Source organism: Prenolepis imparis, unplaced genomic scaffold, assembly GCF_030444845.1.
Source record: "Prenolepis imparis isolate NDT839.2.m4 unplaced genomic scaffold, iyPreImpa1.0 SCAF_4, whole genome shotgun sequence".
Lineage (NCBI taxonomy): Eukaryota > Metazoa > Arthropoda > Insecta > Hymenoptera > Formicidae > Prenolepis > Prenolepis imparis.
This window is the reverse complement of record NW_028141162.1, coordinates 3789132-3803804: the sequence shown is the minus strand read 5'-3', so window position 1 is coordinate 3803804 and position 14673 is coordinate 3789132. Positions and strand designations below refer to the sequence as shown.

The following is a 14673-nucleotide window of genomic DNA, read 5'->3' as shown; positions in this document are numbered from 1 at the left end:
ATTTTTTTTCACATACTATATCCGAGCTCCACAAGTATACAATCACTTTCGCGCCTGTGCAAGCAAACGCATTTCCATAGTCCTGCACGACGCTATCGATTCGTCGCGAAATGCTTGCGACGAGGGTGATATGTGCATGTGCGCGCACTGTATATGTGTGCACGACACACATTGCGCGCAAAAATCTAGCGCAAATGCGACATGCGTTTGTATATGCGTGCATGCGTGCGTGCGTGCGCGTGCTTTTCCGCTACAGGCCGGACATCGATCTCAAGATTTCGCTGATCGATACCCGCGACGCTATATAGCATCGGAAGATAGTCCTGTGCTACGTCAGGCGTTATTATCGCGCGATAGCCGCCTTTCTCCGCGTAAACAGTAGTGTCGCGTCATCGCTTTTTGACACACGTATTTCGATCTCTCATCGCGTAATATTGAAAAATCGAATGACGAGATCACGAGATCATCAGATTAAGGCGATATAAAAACGACGCGCGAATAATTGTGAGCTGTAAGTACTATATATTGTTTCTTCTCTTTAATATGTCGAGAAATCGCACGCATATTTCGGGACTATTTCGCGAGTACGCGGTTGTGATTTGACGTGTTACATATCTCCTTGAAGTAACCTCGATGTAATTTAACTTTTCTTCGATCTAAAACGACGTTTCGCATTCGTAAGGACAAGAGAGCTTAATATTGTGCAAAGACGCGAGAGAGAACTCGGCTTAAGTACATATTTGTCATAACGAGATTGTCAATGACCGCGGGGTTGTTTCGAAGACAAAGCCTTTCGTACTGCAGCAGTCATATCCCACATTCAGCGCTATGTGTGGCTGTGTAAGTCGAAGCGATTAATTGTGCTATCTCTACTTTTTATACATATATATATATAAAATGAAATGAGATATTTATAGCCCCAAACGTGGGCTTGAATACGCGAGTCTGCTCGGCGACTCTCTCTTCGGAACAAAGCATTATAGCGAAGGACGCGCGACGTGTAAAGCGCGTGTGTATGTGTCATACGTGCTATGTGTACAGTCGTGTTTGTTTAGCGTTCGGCTTTTGTATCGATTTTGTCTATCGCGGAGGGGGGAAAATCGCCGTGTAATAATCACGGGGCGCGATATTTACATTCTTTAAACTAGTTAGTTTTTCCATCGCGTTCCGATCGATCGAATTCCTCTCCCCCGCCGCCCCCCTCACCGTTGAACGACAATTTTCTCCATTCGCGGCAATTGTTCGCGTTCTTCCGCGCGAGAGAAGCGAGAAGCGCACGACGAGGACGACGATTCGGAGAATCGAGGGGGCGGGAGGGGGGATGCGCTCGTGAGAGCGTATCGTAGTAAGATTTCGAGCGATTGACAGGGCACTCGCGCCGCACTCGATGCATCCGGGCGACCAATGCGGCGCGCCGGGCGACCGAAGGCTCGCAGTCGGATTGGCCGGCGGCGCACCGCGAGCTCTATATGCCTCTCGCACGATTTAATTTCCAGGGGGAGAGAGAGAGAGGGGCGGGGGAGGGGGAGGGTAAGGGACGCGAGAGAGTCGTGACTCGGGGAGAGCCGAGAGCGTCCACTGCCATCGGAGTGTGCGAGGATACGGGATAGTGTACCTAGTTCACTCGCGTCCGCTCGTGTTCGATAATCCGCTCGAGGTGGGTGAGTAATAAAAGAGACGAGAGAACTTCATTTCGTCGCGCGTGAGACGTGAAAATCGCGAGCAAAAACGGTGGAAATGATATCCCGATCGCGGGGATTCTACGGAGGGGGAAAAGAGAAGAGTTTCCTCGCGGACGACGTTTCTCGTCTCGCGTCCGTCTCTCTACGGCAGGCCGCCACCATTTTGCCGACTGACGTTCGTCGGGATATCAGGGGGGAACGATGATGCATCGCGGCTTGGCTTGGCTCGGTTTGGTTTGACGTTTTTCCCGGAAAATCCGATCGAGCCGATTTCTCGCGAGTTTCCGCGAGCATCGTCGTCCCCCCTCCCCCTCCCGCCCTTCCCACGGGTTCTATCCGGGAAGCGACGCGAATTCTTCGCCTGACAACGCGCGCTTTTTTTTCTCTCTCTCCTTTGCCTTCCTCTCCCATTCCTTCGCCTCCTCGTCTCTCGCGGGGGAACGAAAGTTCGCGCATTGCGCAACGCGCGGCGTTCCTCGGCGCGCGCTTCCTCCGCGCGAACAGCAACGGATTGTTCCCCCACTGCGCGATGACGATTACCCCCACCTCGTCTTTACTCTACTAAAAGCTTTTCCCCGCCCCCTCTTCCTCTGTCATCCAATCTACCCGTAGATGCATCATTCGCGCGCTGCAGTCGATTGTATTCAATCGCGCGTTGTCCGATTGTCAAAAATTTGACAGATGACAGATGATTGAAGGATGTCTCGCGTAATCGAAGAAATAGAATTAAGAGCGATGTAGACTAGGATCGAGAGAATTTTTTTTTCACCTACCGATTGAAATTTTCTCACGACACGACGTGCGATTAAATATCTCTCTCCACACTTTCCGATATGTCGAGAAAAAAAAGATTTAATCGATATCTCTTATTGCGACAGGTTAAACCATGGCGCGTACCAAGCAGACGGCCCGTAAATCAACGGGAGGAAAAGCTCCCCGTAAGCAGCTCGCTACTAAGGCGGCCAGGAAGAGCGCGCCGTCCACCGGAGGTGTGAAGAAGCCGCATCGTTATAGGTATATTTACATACATATATAAATATCAAAACTATCGGAAAATATTGAATATATTAAAAAAACAATACAACGCGTCGCTTTGACTTTTCACTGTACTCGACGAATTATTACAAACATTTTTGTTATTTTCTTCCGCAGACCTGGTACCGTCGCTCTTCGAGAAATCAGAAGATACCAAAAGTCGACGGAATTGCTTATCAGGAAATTGCCGTTTCAACGACTGGTTCGTGAAATCGCGCAAGACTTCAAGACCGATCTGCGTTTCCAGAGCGCAGCTATAGGCGCTCTTCAGGAAGCTTCCGAGGCATATCTCGTTGGTCTCTTCGAAGACACCAATCTGTGCGCGATTCACGCGAAACGCGTCACAATTATGCCTAAGGACATCCAGCTGGCTCGGCGAATTCGCGGCGAGCGTGCTTAAGAGACGCTTTGTAACGCATACATACCGTTTACTGCGATTATTATTATTATTAATATTAATATTATTATATTATTAATTACATACATTACTGTTTGCAGTCGCGTCATGGATGAAGCACTTTCATTCCAAAAGTTTAAACACATATTTTATCCATATAGAGACACTAAGCGCTTAATAGCGCGCGTTATTGTTTGATAATTTTTTTATTCTCTGATTAATAAAACACAAGTTCACAAGTCATTAGAGAGATATAAAAGTTTTCTTTTGCTCTTTTTTTCAGAACTGTTGTCTTTGATAACGCTTCAGTTCATATCATATATTTATGAAGTTTAATTTGCAAGTTTTCCGTGCTAAAAGTTTAATGTAATGAAATACAAGTAAAATAATTTTGATTAAGCCACGTTTGGAGATGGCGATTCTTTTTCACTATTTATCTTCTTCTCACTACTAATATACATAACAATGTCATTATCATTATTAGTACTTGCAAAAAGTGTGCACTAGAATAAGATACTCTCACAGTAAAGCTGAGATGTAGTGCTTAACATATTAGATCTCTGTACTCGAGTTACATATGTCATTTTAATCACCTAAGCGTTGTGTAAAAATTTGTGTAAAAATAAACGCATTTCGTATAAATAAATCTTCTAAATTCACACGACTCACTTTTATCTTACCTCACCTTGCGTTATCATATTTTTATCTAAAACTGCTCCTGTCAAATTTGTGGTTTTATATTCATAAAGACATGTGTGCGTCGTTAAATTAATATAATTTTATTTGAATAAAATTTTCTCAGATTCATAGTATAACATGATTTTTCATTGACGAACAATTTTGTATTTTATCAATGTATCCATTTTTCTCGCAATATATTAGTTTAAAGCGCTAAATTTTAGATGTAACTGGGCGCAAACACGCTATTTTGTTGGCTAATTTTGTTATAATGTATATAATTATTGGAATTCTCATCCAATCGTTTTCCATAAAAGGTACTTGCTTTACCAATTTTATTTTTATGAAATATTAAAAAAATAGAAGAACTTTTTTTATATGTGCATAAATATGTTTAAAAAAGCGCTAGAAAGTATACATTTTTACAAAGTATATCTACAAATTATTTATGAACAATGATAAACTGTTATAGTTACGAATTATACCTATATTATTAAAAAATATTTCATAAATTATTTATTAATTATGTAATTACCTACAAACGTCACAAGTATTTCTTTTTTAATAAATATAAGATATTCCATTACTACAATTATTTATATTTAATATATCCAAAGTGCTCGAGGCAATAATATGTCACATATTACAAATCACATTAAATTTTATAAATAAGCAAAAAGTATATCATAAAGAACTAAAAAGAATGTATATCACATAAGTAAGCCATTATTTTGTTTTACAATATTTACGCTCGTTTTTAAAGCGTTAGTTAAAAAAATTTTATTTGAACTTTTTGTCGAGGCCATCCAAAATTACATAAACTAAGATTTTTACATGGCTTAATATGTTATTGCCCCAAGTTCTTCATTCATATATATATAGATTCGCAAATTTTCATTTTTAAAATAATCATAATGTCGCGTAGTGTAAAAAAAAAAAGAGACAAATTGTCTCAAGACAATTAATGCAGAGAAAAATAAAGAAAAAACAATACGTCTCTTTTTATATAAATCATAAATAACGATATATATATATATATACTTTATCTTATTTTTTTGTTATTTACATGAAAATTAATTAATATTTACTACATACCACATAGTTATATATTGCGCGTGTGGTGATATATATGTATATATATATATATATATATATATAATATATATATATATATATATATATATTATATTAATGTAGCGTAATAGGCTTGAAAGAGTTAACATGATAAAGAAGTCGGTTGAAGTCACATCAGGAGATACCGATATTTTTTTTTATAACGACATGCTTACACATGTAAGTGTTTTCATAATAAAATAAATCATTTATTTCTCGTAACAAAAACGCAAAATACTGGACGAGTTACAATGCGAACGGTATAGAGTATAGAGTATAGGAATATATATAAATAGTGGTATTCCGTTTGCGGCATTTATCAGCATCACTGAAAAATTATCGCTTGCGATAATTACAGCGACTATAATTAATGTCATTCGACATATGTACTTGAAACGATCGAAAAGTGTACAGTAACTCATCAACTTGCCAATTTATTATTTATATAATTATTCTACACGATGTTTTTTAATAAACAAAATATTGTAGGAAAAAATTTCGTTAACGCACAAGTACGGAATACCGCTACTGGACAACTTTTACAGCCGAAAGAAATATAAGAAGATTTATGTCTTGTTTATTTTTTATGCCTCTGACTGTTCATTTCTGGCATGATAGAGTATTTTCTAATTTTACGAATAAACTAAATAAATTTTCAAAATAACTTAATAATAAGACTTAAAGTCATTGTTAAGAAAATTTTCGCATTACATCTCGGGATTGTACAATATGACGATGTGCGAATATATGATTGCACTGCGACATTATCCTGCGCTTACAATCGAATGTGGTTGTTGTTTCCTGAGGCTGGGCTTCTGACTTGCCGTCTAGCTCTAATTGAACAAATGCAATAATCTCTTGTTATAGTTTGCGTTTTATCTAATGCTATAAATATACATACATATATGTGTGTTAAATACATATGTATATAATAGAAAATATGCGTGTACTGATTGATTTTGTGCATAAATTAGCTAAATACTGTTTGCGCAATTAAAAGTTTACTCTTAAATTTTACTCTATTAACACATATATTTATATCAGGAAATGTCATATTATAATAATGTGTTATGATATTTTTACTATACTGTGTAAGATAAAATAACAATGGCCATTCATGCAGAAAAGATTCATAAATATATTGTTATTTTTTGCTATTTATATGTATATAATATCTTTTATATCAATCAATATTTTTTTTCCAATAATTGAGCCACGAATAATTTCACATCAACAATCTTTTAATGCAATTGCATATTTTTTTCTATACACAAAGCGCACAAAATTCAAATATTGAATAAATTATAATGTGTCTTTTTTTGTAATAAATTAATGTCTAGAATTAATTTTTCACAAGAGAAACTTTTAGTATAATATGTAAAAAATTTTTGTAATATTTATATATTAACAAATAAACATCACAAAATGTACGCAATATAAATATGTATATCTACTCCAATGAAACAATATGAAATTTTGTTTCAAGGAATCAGACTACACAATTATCAATCAGCATCAATTACATTTATAGAATGTGTGTGTGTGTGTGTGTGTATTATGTACATTCTTTTAATAATAAGTCTAGTTTGTGTTTGAATTTGTACAAATATATATGTGACTTATAATAAAAAAAAAAGTATTATTGCATTTTGAAATGTGTCTACTGCATTAAGATCTTCCACATGCATGCGACACTTTTTTTTAAATATAAAAAATTACTATATATATCTATTTTGCGAAATAACTATTATTTCATTATTCTTTCAAGATAAAATTATTATCAAGTTACAACAGAATAAAAACAAATGCATATGCACATGTAGTTTCCAATAAAATGTAATTATACATTTATTTTGAAACATATTCAAACATGGCATATGCTTAGGAAATATTATTATAAAAAGGAAAAAATGAAAATATTATATATATTATGTCATTGTCACATATATAAATTATTTAACAATAACTTACGAAGCATAAGAACAGACAAGCTGTAAATTTGCTACCAAACAAGGAGATTTTAATATATTAGAGAATAATAATATAATAAAATAAATATATAAGGAATATTGATTGAACAAATTGAAACCAGTATGGTATAATATTAAAGAATTTCTTTGCAATGTACAAATTTAAAATAAAATATAAAAGAGACATCTTCGCTTTTAATAATAAGGGCAGTTATCTATCAAATAAGAGAGCGAGCAATCTATTTCTATTAAACTTAATATTGCATAAAAAGCCTTAAATAATAAATATATAAATTATGGATGTCTTTTGGCGCTAACTATACAAACATATTCAATGGAAACACAATCAATATATAACAATAAGTACAATCAGTGAGAATATCATGTATCATATTTCTTTTTTGCACTTTTGTTTCAGGAAAACTTATCGAGAAATATAGGCGATTAATTTTTAATATCGAGTAAAGTATATCAAAATAGTTACATGATATCTACCTGTGAGTACAGATTGCACGATAAAAACAGGAATACAACACAATTTAATGTGATTAAAAGGTGATTGCTGTGTTACCTGTAGAGAACTTGATCTTCTCGTGCCGCGTTTTTACTTGTGTTCAGTTTATTTTCCAACGCCTGCAGAGAAGAATAATTATGATTAAAAACATGCTATTTAATATATCTTATGGCTATGATAGACACAACAAAATTACATTGACAAGAATGTTAGAGAGAGCAAGGATATTAAATTTATTATAAGTAGTAAGCATGGGATTATGGATGGTTTCTCGACAATACATAAATTAGGTGCACAGTGAATTATTACAAGCACTGCAATAACAAAAATCAAATCGAGACCTGCTCTTCAAGGAGATGCAAAATAATCTAATGTCGAGAAATCACGTTGAAGATTTGTACGCGGTCGGTCTAGGTTGCTGCCTTATACATTGAGTAGATGTGTGAGTCTGGGCCGTTGATAAGACGGTAGATGAGGTGGTATTTGACATCTGTCCGCTCGGACAAGTGCATTTTATTCTCCTACAGTCCATGCAGACCCATCTGTCAAGCTACCACAAAACACCGACTACATCACACTAACTACTCCAAGCGCAAATCAAATGTGATTTGCTCTTACAACATGTACAGGAAATATTTACAACCTTCCATTATATATTGCTATATACATAATTACATTCTATTGATTTATCCGTGACATAGTGTCGCTAAGCAAATAAGTATGATGTTTGACTGATCAGGGTGCTTAATATATACATATAGTTTATATAATTTTACAAATGGCATAGTTTACACTATGCATAAGGGTACAATAAAACATACAAGCCATGCTTCAAGCTTAAAAGACTATTAATGAGATAAAAAAAATATTATGAACTTACCCCGACTTTTCGCATGAGATCACCAATCATATTCATTGCCAGTATTCTGGTACAGGGTGGCAATGGTTGGCTTATATTATTATTGTTGTTTCCAATAACACCCCCTACCATCCCATGTCCAACTAGTGAATAACAAGGAAAAAAGATTAATTCTCTCTCTCTTTTTCTACATAAATATATAAAAGATGTACTTCTATATTAATATTTATGATTAAATAAAATTATAAATCTATATCATTAAATATATAGATTTAAATCGGTAATGTTTATATATTTATATTTACAAAAGATATATTTAAAAAATCAAAATAAAGAAAAAAATATTGTCAAAAATATTTATTCAGTATTACATCAGTGATAATACTGCACATTGATTCTTTTGTAATAAGAAAAATGAAAAGAGAGGAAACGAGGAAAGGCGCGAGGGAGAGAAAGAATTATCAAACAATTTAACAATTTTTAAAAATAAAATAGTAAAGTATAAATAGTAAAAGTAAACAGTAAAAATCATGAAAAGAAATTGCAGAAAATTGATAATTATTCTAAATATATAAAAAAAATTCTACTTTTATGCGATACATTTTTATATCAATATCTCCACCTTCTAAGCCATATAAAATTTTTCAATTTTTTATGTTTGCACGATCGATTGCAGTTTTCATTAATCTCGGTAATCGTTTTTTTGACGCAAAATGGAAAACATGCTTTAATAAAAGCATTAAATAACCTACGTTTTATCGGTGAAGTCGTTGTATTATTCGGAGGTATAGTTTGTGAAACTATCTGGCTAGCGGGTGAATTTGATTCCAATTCAGCCTGTAGCTTATTACTGTCGACAATGTTGTTACGAACTCTCTCAACGATCTTATTATTATCAGTATGATGCCTTTCATGTACTTGTATCTCCTGCTTCAAATCTGAAATAATATAAAATATTAGCCACTGTGTTGCAAAATATAATGTGTTAAGTAAAGAAAAAATCTTATATTAACCTCTAACTTCGTCCATCAGTCTTTGCACTATAACTTTTAGGCTTTCTTTTTCATCAAGTTCTGACTCGAGTAAAGCATTTTTTTCTATAGCTAAATTAAACTTAGCTTCTATCTCCTCTTCCGTGACCCTATTTATCCTGTGAAAGATACATCATTGCTTTATTACCCACTAATTTACTATTAATTCCATCAATTTTCTGACTTATTATCCACAGAGTGAAAAAATATGAAATACCTGTGTGCTCTTTCCAAATCGTCATTTTTTTGTTCAAGTTCTCTTATATATTTTAGAAGATGCTCTTGCTGTTGCTGTAAATCTTGCGCCTTTCCTTGGAACATGGCGCAATCTGAAGACTGCTGATCCAATCGCATTCTCAACTGTTCAACTTCTGTGGCGAGTCTTGCATTTCTCTGTCTCAATTCCCTATTCGTTTTTTCTGCTTGTTCCAAAGAAGTTTCTAGTTCTTTCTCCAACATTTGTGAATTCTCTTGAAACTCTTCCAGTTCACGTTCAACATCATACTTTCTGTAACAATGTAATAAAACAATTTTTAAATGCTTTAAATGTCCTTTGTTATAAAATCACATATAATGTATGCTTGTATATAAATAATACAAACATTAATTATAATATAATGAAAGATTAATGTACTGTAACGATTTATATTATATATTATAAATATTGCAGCTGTTATACTGATATGTCTAGTCACATTAAATAAATTATAATAATTTCTTAGTCAATTTATATAAGGTAATACAAATTTGCATTATATGGAAAAAATAGTATTTTTTAAATAGAGTAACATACATATATATTAAGGTATTCTAACACGTGACAGTTTTATAAGTATTACCCAAGTTAAATATTTTCTCTAATTCATATTCCGATAACCATTTAATCATTATTCAAATAACTGTGTAATTTCTTTTATATTAACGAGGCTTGATTGATACATAACATATATTACCTTTGATGCATTTGATGCGCTAAGTCCATCCAGTATTGAATCTCATCGTCCTTTGACGGGAAATCCGGCAGATCTATATCCATTGTTGTTCTTGAAGATGGTTACACTTGTATATAATCCCTGCTGTCTTCCTAGATGTCTTTCCAAAATACGATACAGACAATCGCTCACACTAACATTCTGCAAAAAAGCAAGAATATGACAAAACTTTATGAAACTTTAAAAGAAGGCAAAATAAAGGTACGAAGAAGGGCGCAACATTTAGACAATGTATCGTTATTCTCAAGTATCTTTGACGTTACTCGCGATATACATAGTTAGTTTCCAAAATACGATACAGACAATCGCTCACACTAACATTCTGCAAAGAAGCAAGAATATGACAAAACTTTATGAAACTTTAAAAGAAGGCAAAATAAAGGTACGAAGAAGGGCGCAACATTTAGACAATGTATCGTTATTCTCAAGTATCTTTGACGTTACTCGTGATATACATAGTTAGTTTCCAAAATACGATACAGACAATCGCTCACACTAACATTCTGCAAAGAAGCAAGAATATGACAAAACTTTATGAAACTTTAAAAGAAGGCAAAATAAAGGTACGAAGGGCGCAACATTTAGACAATGTATCGTTATTCTCAAGTATCTTTGACGTTACTCGTGATATACATAGTTAGTTTCCAAAATACGATACAGACAATCGCTCACACTAACATTCTGCAAAGAAGCAAGAATATGACAAATCTTTATGAAACTTTAAAAGAAGGCAAAATAAAGGTACGAAGAAGGGCGCAACATTTAGACAATGTATCGTTATTCTCAAGTATCTTTGACGTTACTCGCGATATACATAGTTAGTTTCCTCGAGCCTTTAATCTTTTAACATTTCGCTAAGATTTCTATTAGCGAACGAGTGTTTGTCAATCAAGTAGAAAAAATCGAGCGAGGTAAAAACACAGTGGAGAGACTTTGGCGATAATTCTTGACAGATCTCGAGCAAACACACTCGCGGACGAAATGTGTGTAATGTTGCGCGCAACGCAAGTGTCATTACCGTATCATGAGTCACCCTAGCCGACGACGAGCAGGAGAAAATATGTAGCGGACGCGTAGAAAAATTGGTGGCGCAGCGGCACAGCGAGCGAAAGATGCCTAAACTCGCAAGTGGTTTACTCCGTATTTTCGAGCGCGCGCATCCGGGGCGACGAGGGTTTCGCCCGACAAATCACACACGCCGATCAATCCGCGGCGAAACGAACATAGAACTAAGGCTCTGTAAGAGCAGGTATAATCGTCCGCCATTTTTCTTCCAACCGTATGTAAAAGTTAGGTTCTCGCATATATAGGACACGTACGTCAATACGCCTTTCGGTCTCGCGATTAAAATTTAACTTATGTGAAACTCAAAATAAGTATTGATTGATTTTTAATTGATTAGAGGTGTGTTCTTGAACGCGCGACAGTAGAATTTGTTTTATAAGTCGTATTTTTCGTAAATCAACACATCGTGTCTCCGTTTTATTGCACGTATTTGGATCAGCACGTTTTTGGAGCAATTTCAAGGGCCGAAGGTATGTTATTTTTAATTAATATTCATCGCAAAAAATTGTCTTCATATTGCAGTTTTGTCATATTTTCATATTTTGTGTTTTTAGATTAAGTTTTGGCTGTTTGTAAAATGTCAACTGACGACAATTAAAAAAATCCAAGTAGGACTATGCGGCAATGAAATCGAGACACGAAGCGTTGATTAACGAAAAATACAACCCTTATAACACGAATTTTACTGTCGCGCGTTTAAGGAATAAATATTTAATTTTTTTTTTTTTTGGTGAGTTTAACGTGTCTTCAACGGAAGCAGTCTATGGTTATATTGACACAAAATAAATATTTAAGTTTAATTTTTAGGTTAATCGCGAGACCGAAAGGCGTATTGACGTACGTGTTCTATATATGCGAGAACCTAACTTTTACATACGGTTGGACGGAAAATGGCGGACGATTATACCTGCTCTTACAACGACCTATCGCGGGCTCCGCCGCCAGACGCTCGGTCGCTCACGGGCTCAAAGATCGCGCAAAATGGCAGGCAGGTTAAAGGGCCCGAGCTGGTGGAGCAAGATGGTGTTTCGCCACGTTCGAAATCCGCGAGGGCGAATTGCGAGATTATCTCGGGACGCTCCGAGAAATGTAGACGTGACGATGCGTGTAATAGTAATAATAAATACGTAGTAATGCGTCGTTAGATCGCGTCGATACGGATGTCGATCAAACGCTGCGCGCAACTCTCTTTGAAAAAAGTGCTGCTCTCTCCACTTGACGTTACTTACGAAATATTTCCAAGCGTTCGATTAACCAATCAGAAACGGACCATAGAGTATGATGTTGTGGGAGAAGCGCCGATCGATGTGAAAAAGAAGGTCCACGTGGGTGAAAGAGTTTCCATAAGCTGATGGACCAATCACAGTCGAGTATTCTCAAACTCACTAGTAATGTTTCGAGTGTGATTGGTCGATTTGTAAAACGCTGCTGCCGATTGGCTCCGCCATTTTCCCTATACGAGGGTTGAAGATTTTTGTTTTGATTTCTAGAGAGACTAAGCGAAATAAAATTTGTTTATTGTAAGAATAAATATTTTTATTTGAAAAATGCCTATATATTGCGCTGCTCTTGGATGTAAAAATACAAATGATAGTAAGAGAAAAACCGCAGCGCAAATGGAATTGGAAAAAACAGTCAAAGTAACATTTCATGTGTATGTCAACATAACCTAAAGTGTTATGAAATGTTAATTAAAAATTTTAAGATAATTTAAAAAATTATGAAATGCTAAATTAAATAACTTATTGACATTGACACACACACACACACACACACATATCAAAAGTATAATATAAAATTTTATAAATTATTAAAAATGGATATCAATATAAGATTAATTTTTTTATTGCTATATATGTTTATTATTTTTTATATTATACAATTTAAAATATATGCTATTGTTCCTTTCTCAGATTTCCTTCTGATCCCAATAGAAGAGCAGAGTGGATAAAAATAATGAAACTTGAAAACAAAACTCTTTCTAGAAAGAGTTTTCTTTGTTCTCTTCATTTCGAAGAGAAATGTATAGACCGCACATCTTTAACTTGTGTAAGATTGAGAGAAAATGCCATTCCATATGTAAGTATCTTAATTTTTCTTATATAAAGAATTTAATATTATACATATAAAAGATAATGCTTAGGTATGCAGAATGACATGCAAAGTATACAAAGATTATATATGAATATATTATATATAAATATACGCATGAGTATATAAATAATAATAGTAAATAACAAAACAATATTTTACACAAAAATTTTGATAAAGTTTACAAATTTTGTATCTTTATAATTTTATAATCAATATATATAATTACAGTTACCTGAATATACATTTTATGACGAAATGGAAAGTGAAAATGAAACAGGTATGAAGAATAAAATAGAAAAATATATATATTACCTTTGCACAATTATTATATTGTTGAACGTATTATGTCAAATATTTTCCAAGTTTTTTTTAGCTAAATTTACAATATTTTAGTATAACATAGTATTTTAAAGTTGTTTAAAAATACTAAAATTGATTTCCATTTTAGTATTGACCCCAATCAATTCTTTAAATGTAAATATGGAAATGGAAATGGAAGATGATGCTACATACGTTTCTGTTAATCGTAAGCTTCACATATATATTTTTAAGTAATTTAAAAATATTTTTTTTATATAATATAATGACAATTTATTATATAATATAATGACAATTTATTGTGCAGATTCAACATGTGATAGAGAAACGAACACATCACCTCTCTTATTATCACAAGAAATACGACGACCTACTCGTGATAAACAAACAAGTGTTTCGCCTCAAAGGATTCGGAATTGCCCAGTTGTACAAATAATTGAGAAAAAAACTAATACTGAAATTGAACATTTACGAAAAAAGATTAAAATTTTACAACAAAAAGTTAGACGAAAAGAAAAGAAAATTGAAATTATGAAAAGTATTTTTGATGAATTAAAAGCTGTGAATTTCGTTACTCATTTATAATATAAAATTAACAGACTGATAATGTTTTGCATAATGATATTAAAAGTATGAGATGAAAATATATGATTATATATTGGAATGAAAATTTATAAAACACTGCAAGTACCTTTGTGATAAAATTTTTAATAAAATGCATTATATAATGCCACATTTGGTAATTGTAATGTATTGTATAATGTAATATATAATATATTGATACATAATATAAAACGAGAAAAATATTTTTTCATAAATATATTTTTCTTTTTACAGCCTGTTGCAAATTAAATATTTTAAAATATCTTATCGAATAATATAAAAATGTATATATATATTTTGATCTTTATAATACATAGGCCTA

General features: G+C 33.7%; 3 protein-coding genes across 13 annotated transcripts; 2 read left to right on the top strand and 1 right to left on the bottom strand.

Moving 5' to 3' along the window:
* The first annotated feature begins 341 nt into the window (after window positions 1-341).
* Window positions 342-3773, top strand: LOC145935491 (histone H3.3A). Of its 4 annotated transcripts, none has more exons than XM_083036900.1 (3): window positions 342-511; window positions 2561-2696; window positions 2835-3773. In XM_083036900.1, exons 2-3 carry the CDS (start codon window positions 2569-2571, stop codon window positions 3115-3117), a joined length of 411 nt encoding a protein of 136 aa, XP_082893026.1. In that variant the 5' UTR covers window positions 342-511; window positions 2561-2568; the 3' UTR covers window positions 3118-3773. The 4 variants fall into 4 exon arrangements, with proteins under 4 accessions (XP_082893026.1, XP_082893027.1, XP_082893024.1 ...); XM_083036901.1 differs by lacking the exon at window positions 342-511 and adding an exon at window positions 655-840; XM_083036898.1 differs by lacking the exon at window positions 342-511 and adding an exon at window positions 1508-1661.
* A 97-nt stretch (window positions 3774-3870) lies between these two features.
* On the bottom strand, window positions 3871-12379 carry Nude (Nuclear distribution protein nudE). 3 transcript variants are annotated; one of them, XR_014425232.1, is made up of 10 exons: window positions 12244-12379; window positions 11290-11508; window positions 10233-10412; window positions 9497-9787; window positions 9262-9398; window positions 9001-9186; window positions 8270-8391; window positions 7731-7939; window positions 7447-7508; window positions 3871-5738 (listed from the first exon to the last, which is right to left on the bottom strand). XR_014425232.1 is itself a non-coding variant. In XM_083036891.1 (8 exons), exons 2-8 carry the CDS (start codon window positions 10313-10315, stop codon window positions 5681-5683), a joined length of 939 nt encoding a protein of 312 aa, XP_082893017.1. In that variant the 5' UTR covers window positions 10316-10412; window positions 11290-11586; the 3' UTR covers window positions 3871-5680. The 3 variants fall into 3 exon arrangements, 1 of the variants encoding a protein (XP_082893017.1); XR_014425233.1 differs by lacking the exon at window positions 12244-12379 and having other exon boundaries at window positions 11305-11586; XM_083036891.1 differs by lacking the exons at window positions 7731-7939; window positions 12244-12379 and having other exon boundaries at window positions 11290-11586.
* Window positions 11609-14458, top strand: LOC145935489 (uncharacterized). 6 transcript variants are annotated; one of them, XM_083036895.1, is made up of 6 exons: window positions 11609-11675; window positions 12144-12324; window positions 13250-13415; window positions 13659-13707; window positions 13879-13956; window positions 14056-14457. In XM_083036895.1, the coding sequence occupies exons 2-6, from the start codon at window positions 12227-12229 to the stop codon at window positions 14331-14333; spliced, it is 669 nt and encodes a 222-aa protein (XP_082893021.1). In that variant the 5' UTR covers window positions 11609-11675; window positions 12144-12226; the 3' UTR covers window positions 14334-14457. The 6 variants fall into 6 exon arrangements, with proteins under 6 accessions (XP_082893021.1, XP_082893023.1, XP_082893020.1 ...); XM_083036897.1 differs by lacking the exon at window positions 11609-11675 and adding an exon at window positions 12827-12976 and having other exon boundaries at window positions 12185-12324; window positions 14056-14458; XM_083036894.1 differs by lacking the exon at window positions 11609-11675 and adding an exon at window positions 12827-12990 and having other exon boundaries at window positions 12185-12324; window positions 14056-14458.
* Window positions 14459-14673: the final 215 nt, after the last annotated feature.

Bases quoted from the DNA above. Each gene is read 5' to 3' on its own strand.
- LOC145935489 (XM_083036894.1), top strand. From the start codon at position 12,884: ATGCCTATATATTGCGCTGCTCTTGGATGTAAAAATACAAATGATAGT. The intron at 12,991-13,249 runs GTATGTCAACAT...TTCCTTTCTCAG, and splicing joins GTCAAAGTAACATTTCATGT to ATTTCCTTCTGATCCCAATA. The intron at 13,957-14,055 runs GTAAGCTTCACA...TTTATTGTGCAG, and splicing joins TACATACGTTTCTGTTAATC to ATTCAACATGTGATAGAGAA.
- LOC145935491 (XM_083036900.1), top strand. From the start codon at position 2,569: ATGGCGCGTACCAAGCAGACGGCCCGTAAATCAACGGGAGGAAAAGCT. The intron at 2,697-2,834 runs GTATATTTACAT...TTTCTTCCGCAG, and splicing joins AAGAAGCCGCATCGTTATAG to ACCTGGTACCGTCGCTCTTC.
- Nude (XM_083036891.1), bottom strand. From the start codon at position 10,315: ATGGATATAGATCTGCCGGATTTCCCGTCAAAGGACGATGAGATTCAA. The intron at 9,399-9,496 runs GTATTTCATATT...TATCTTTCACAG, and splicing joins GATTTGGAAAGAGCACACAG to GATAAATAGGGTCACGGAAG. The intron at 9,187-9,261 runs GTTAATATAAGA...ATATTATTTCAG, and splicing joins ACTGATGGACGAAGTTAGAG to ATTTGAAGCAGGAGATACAA.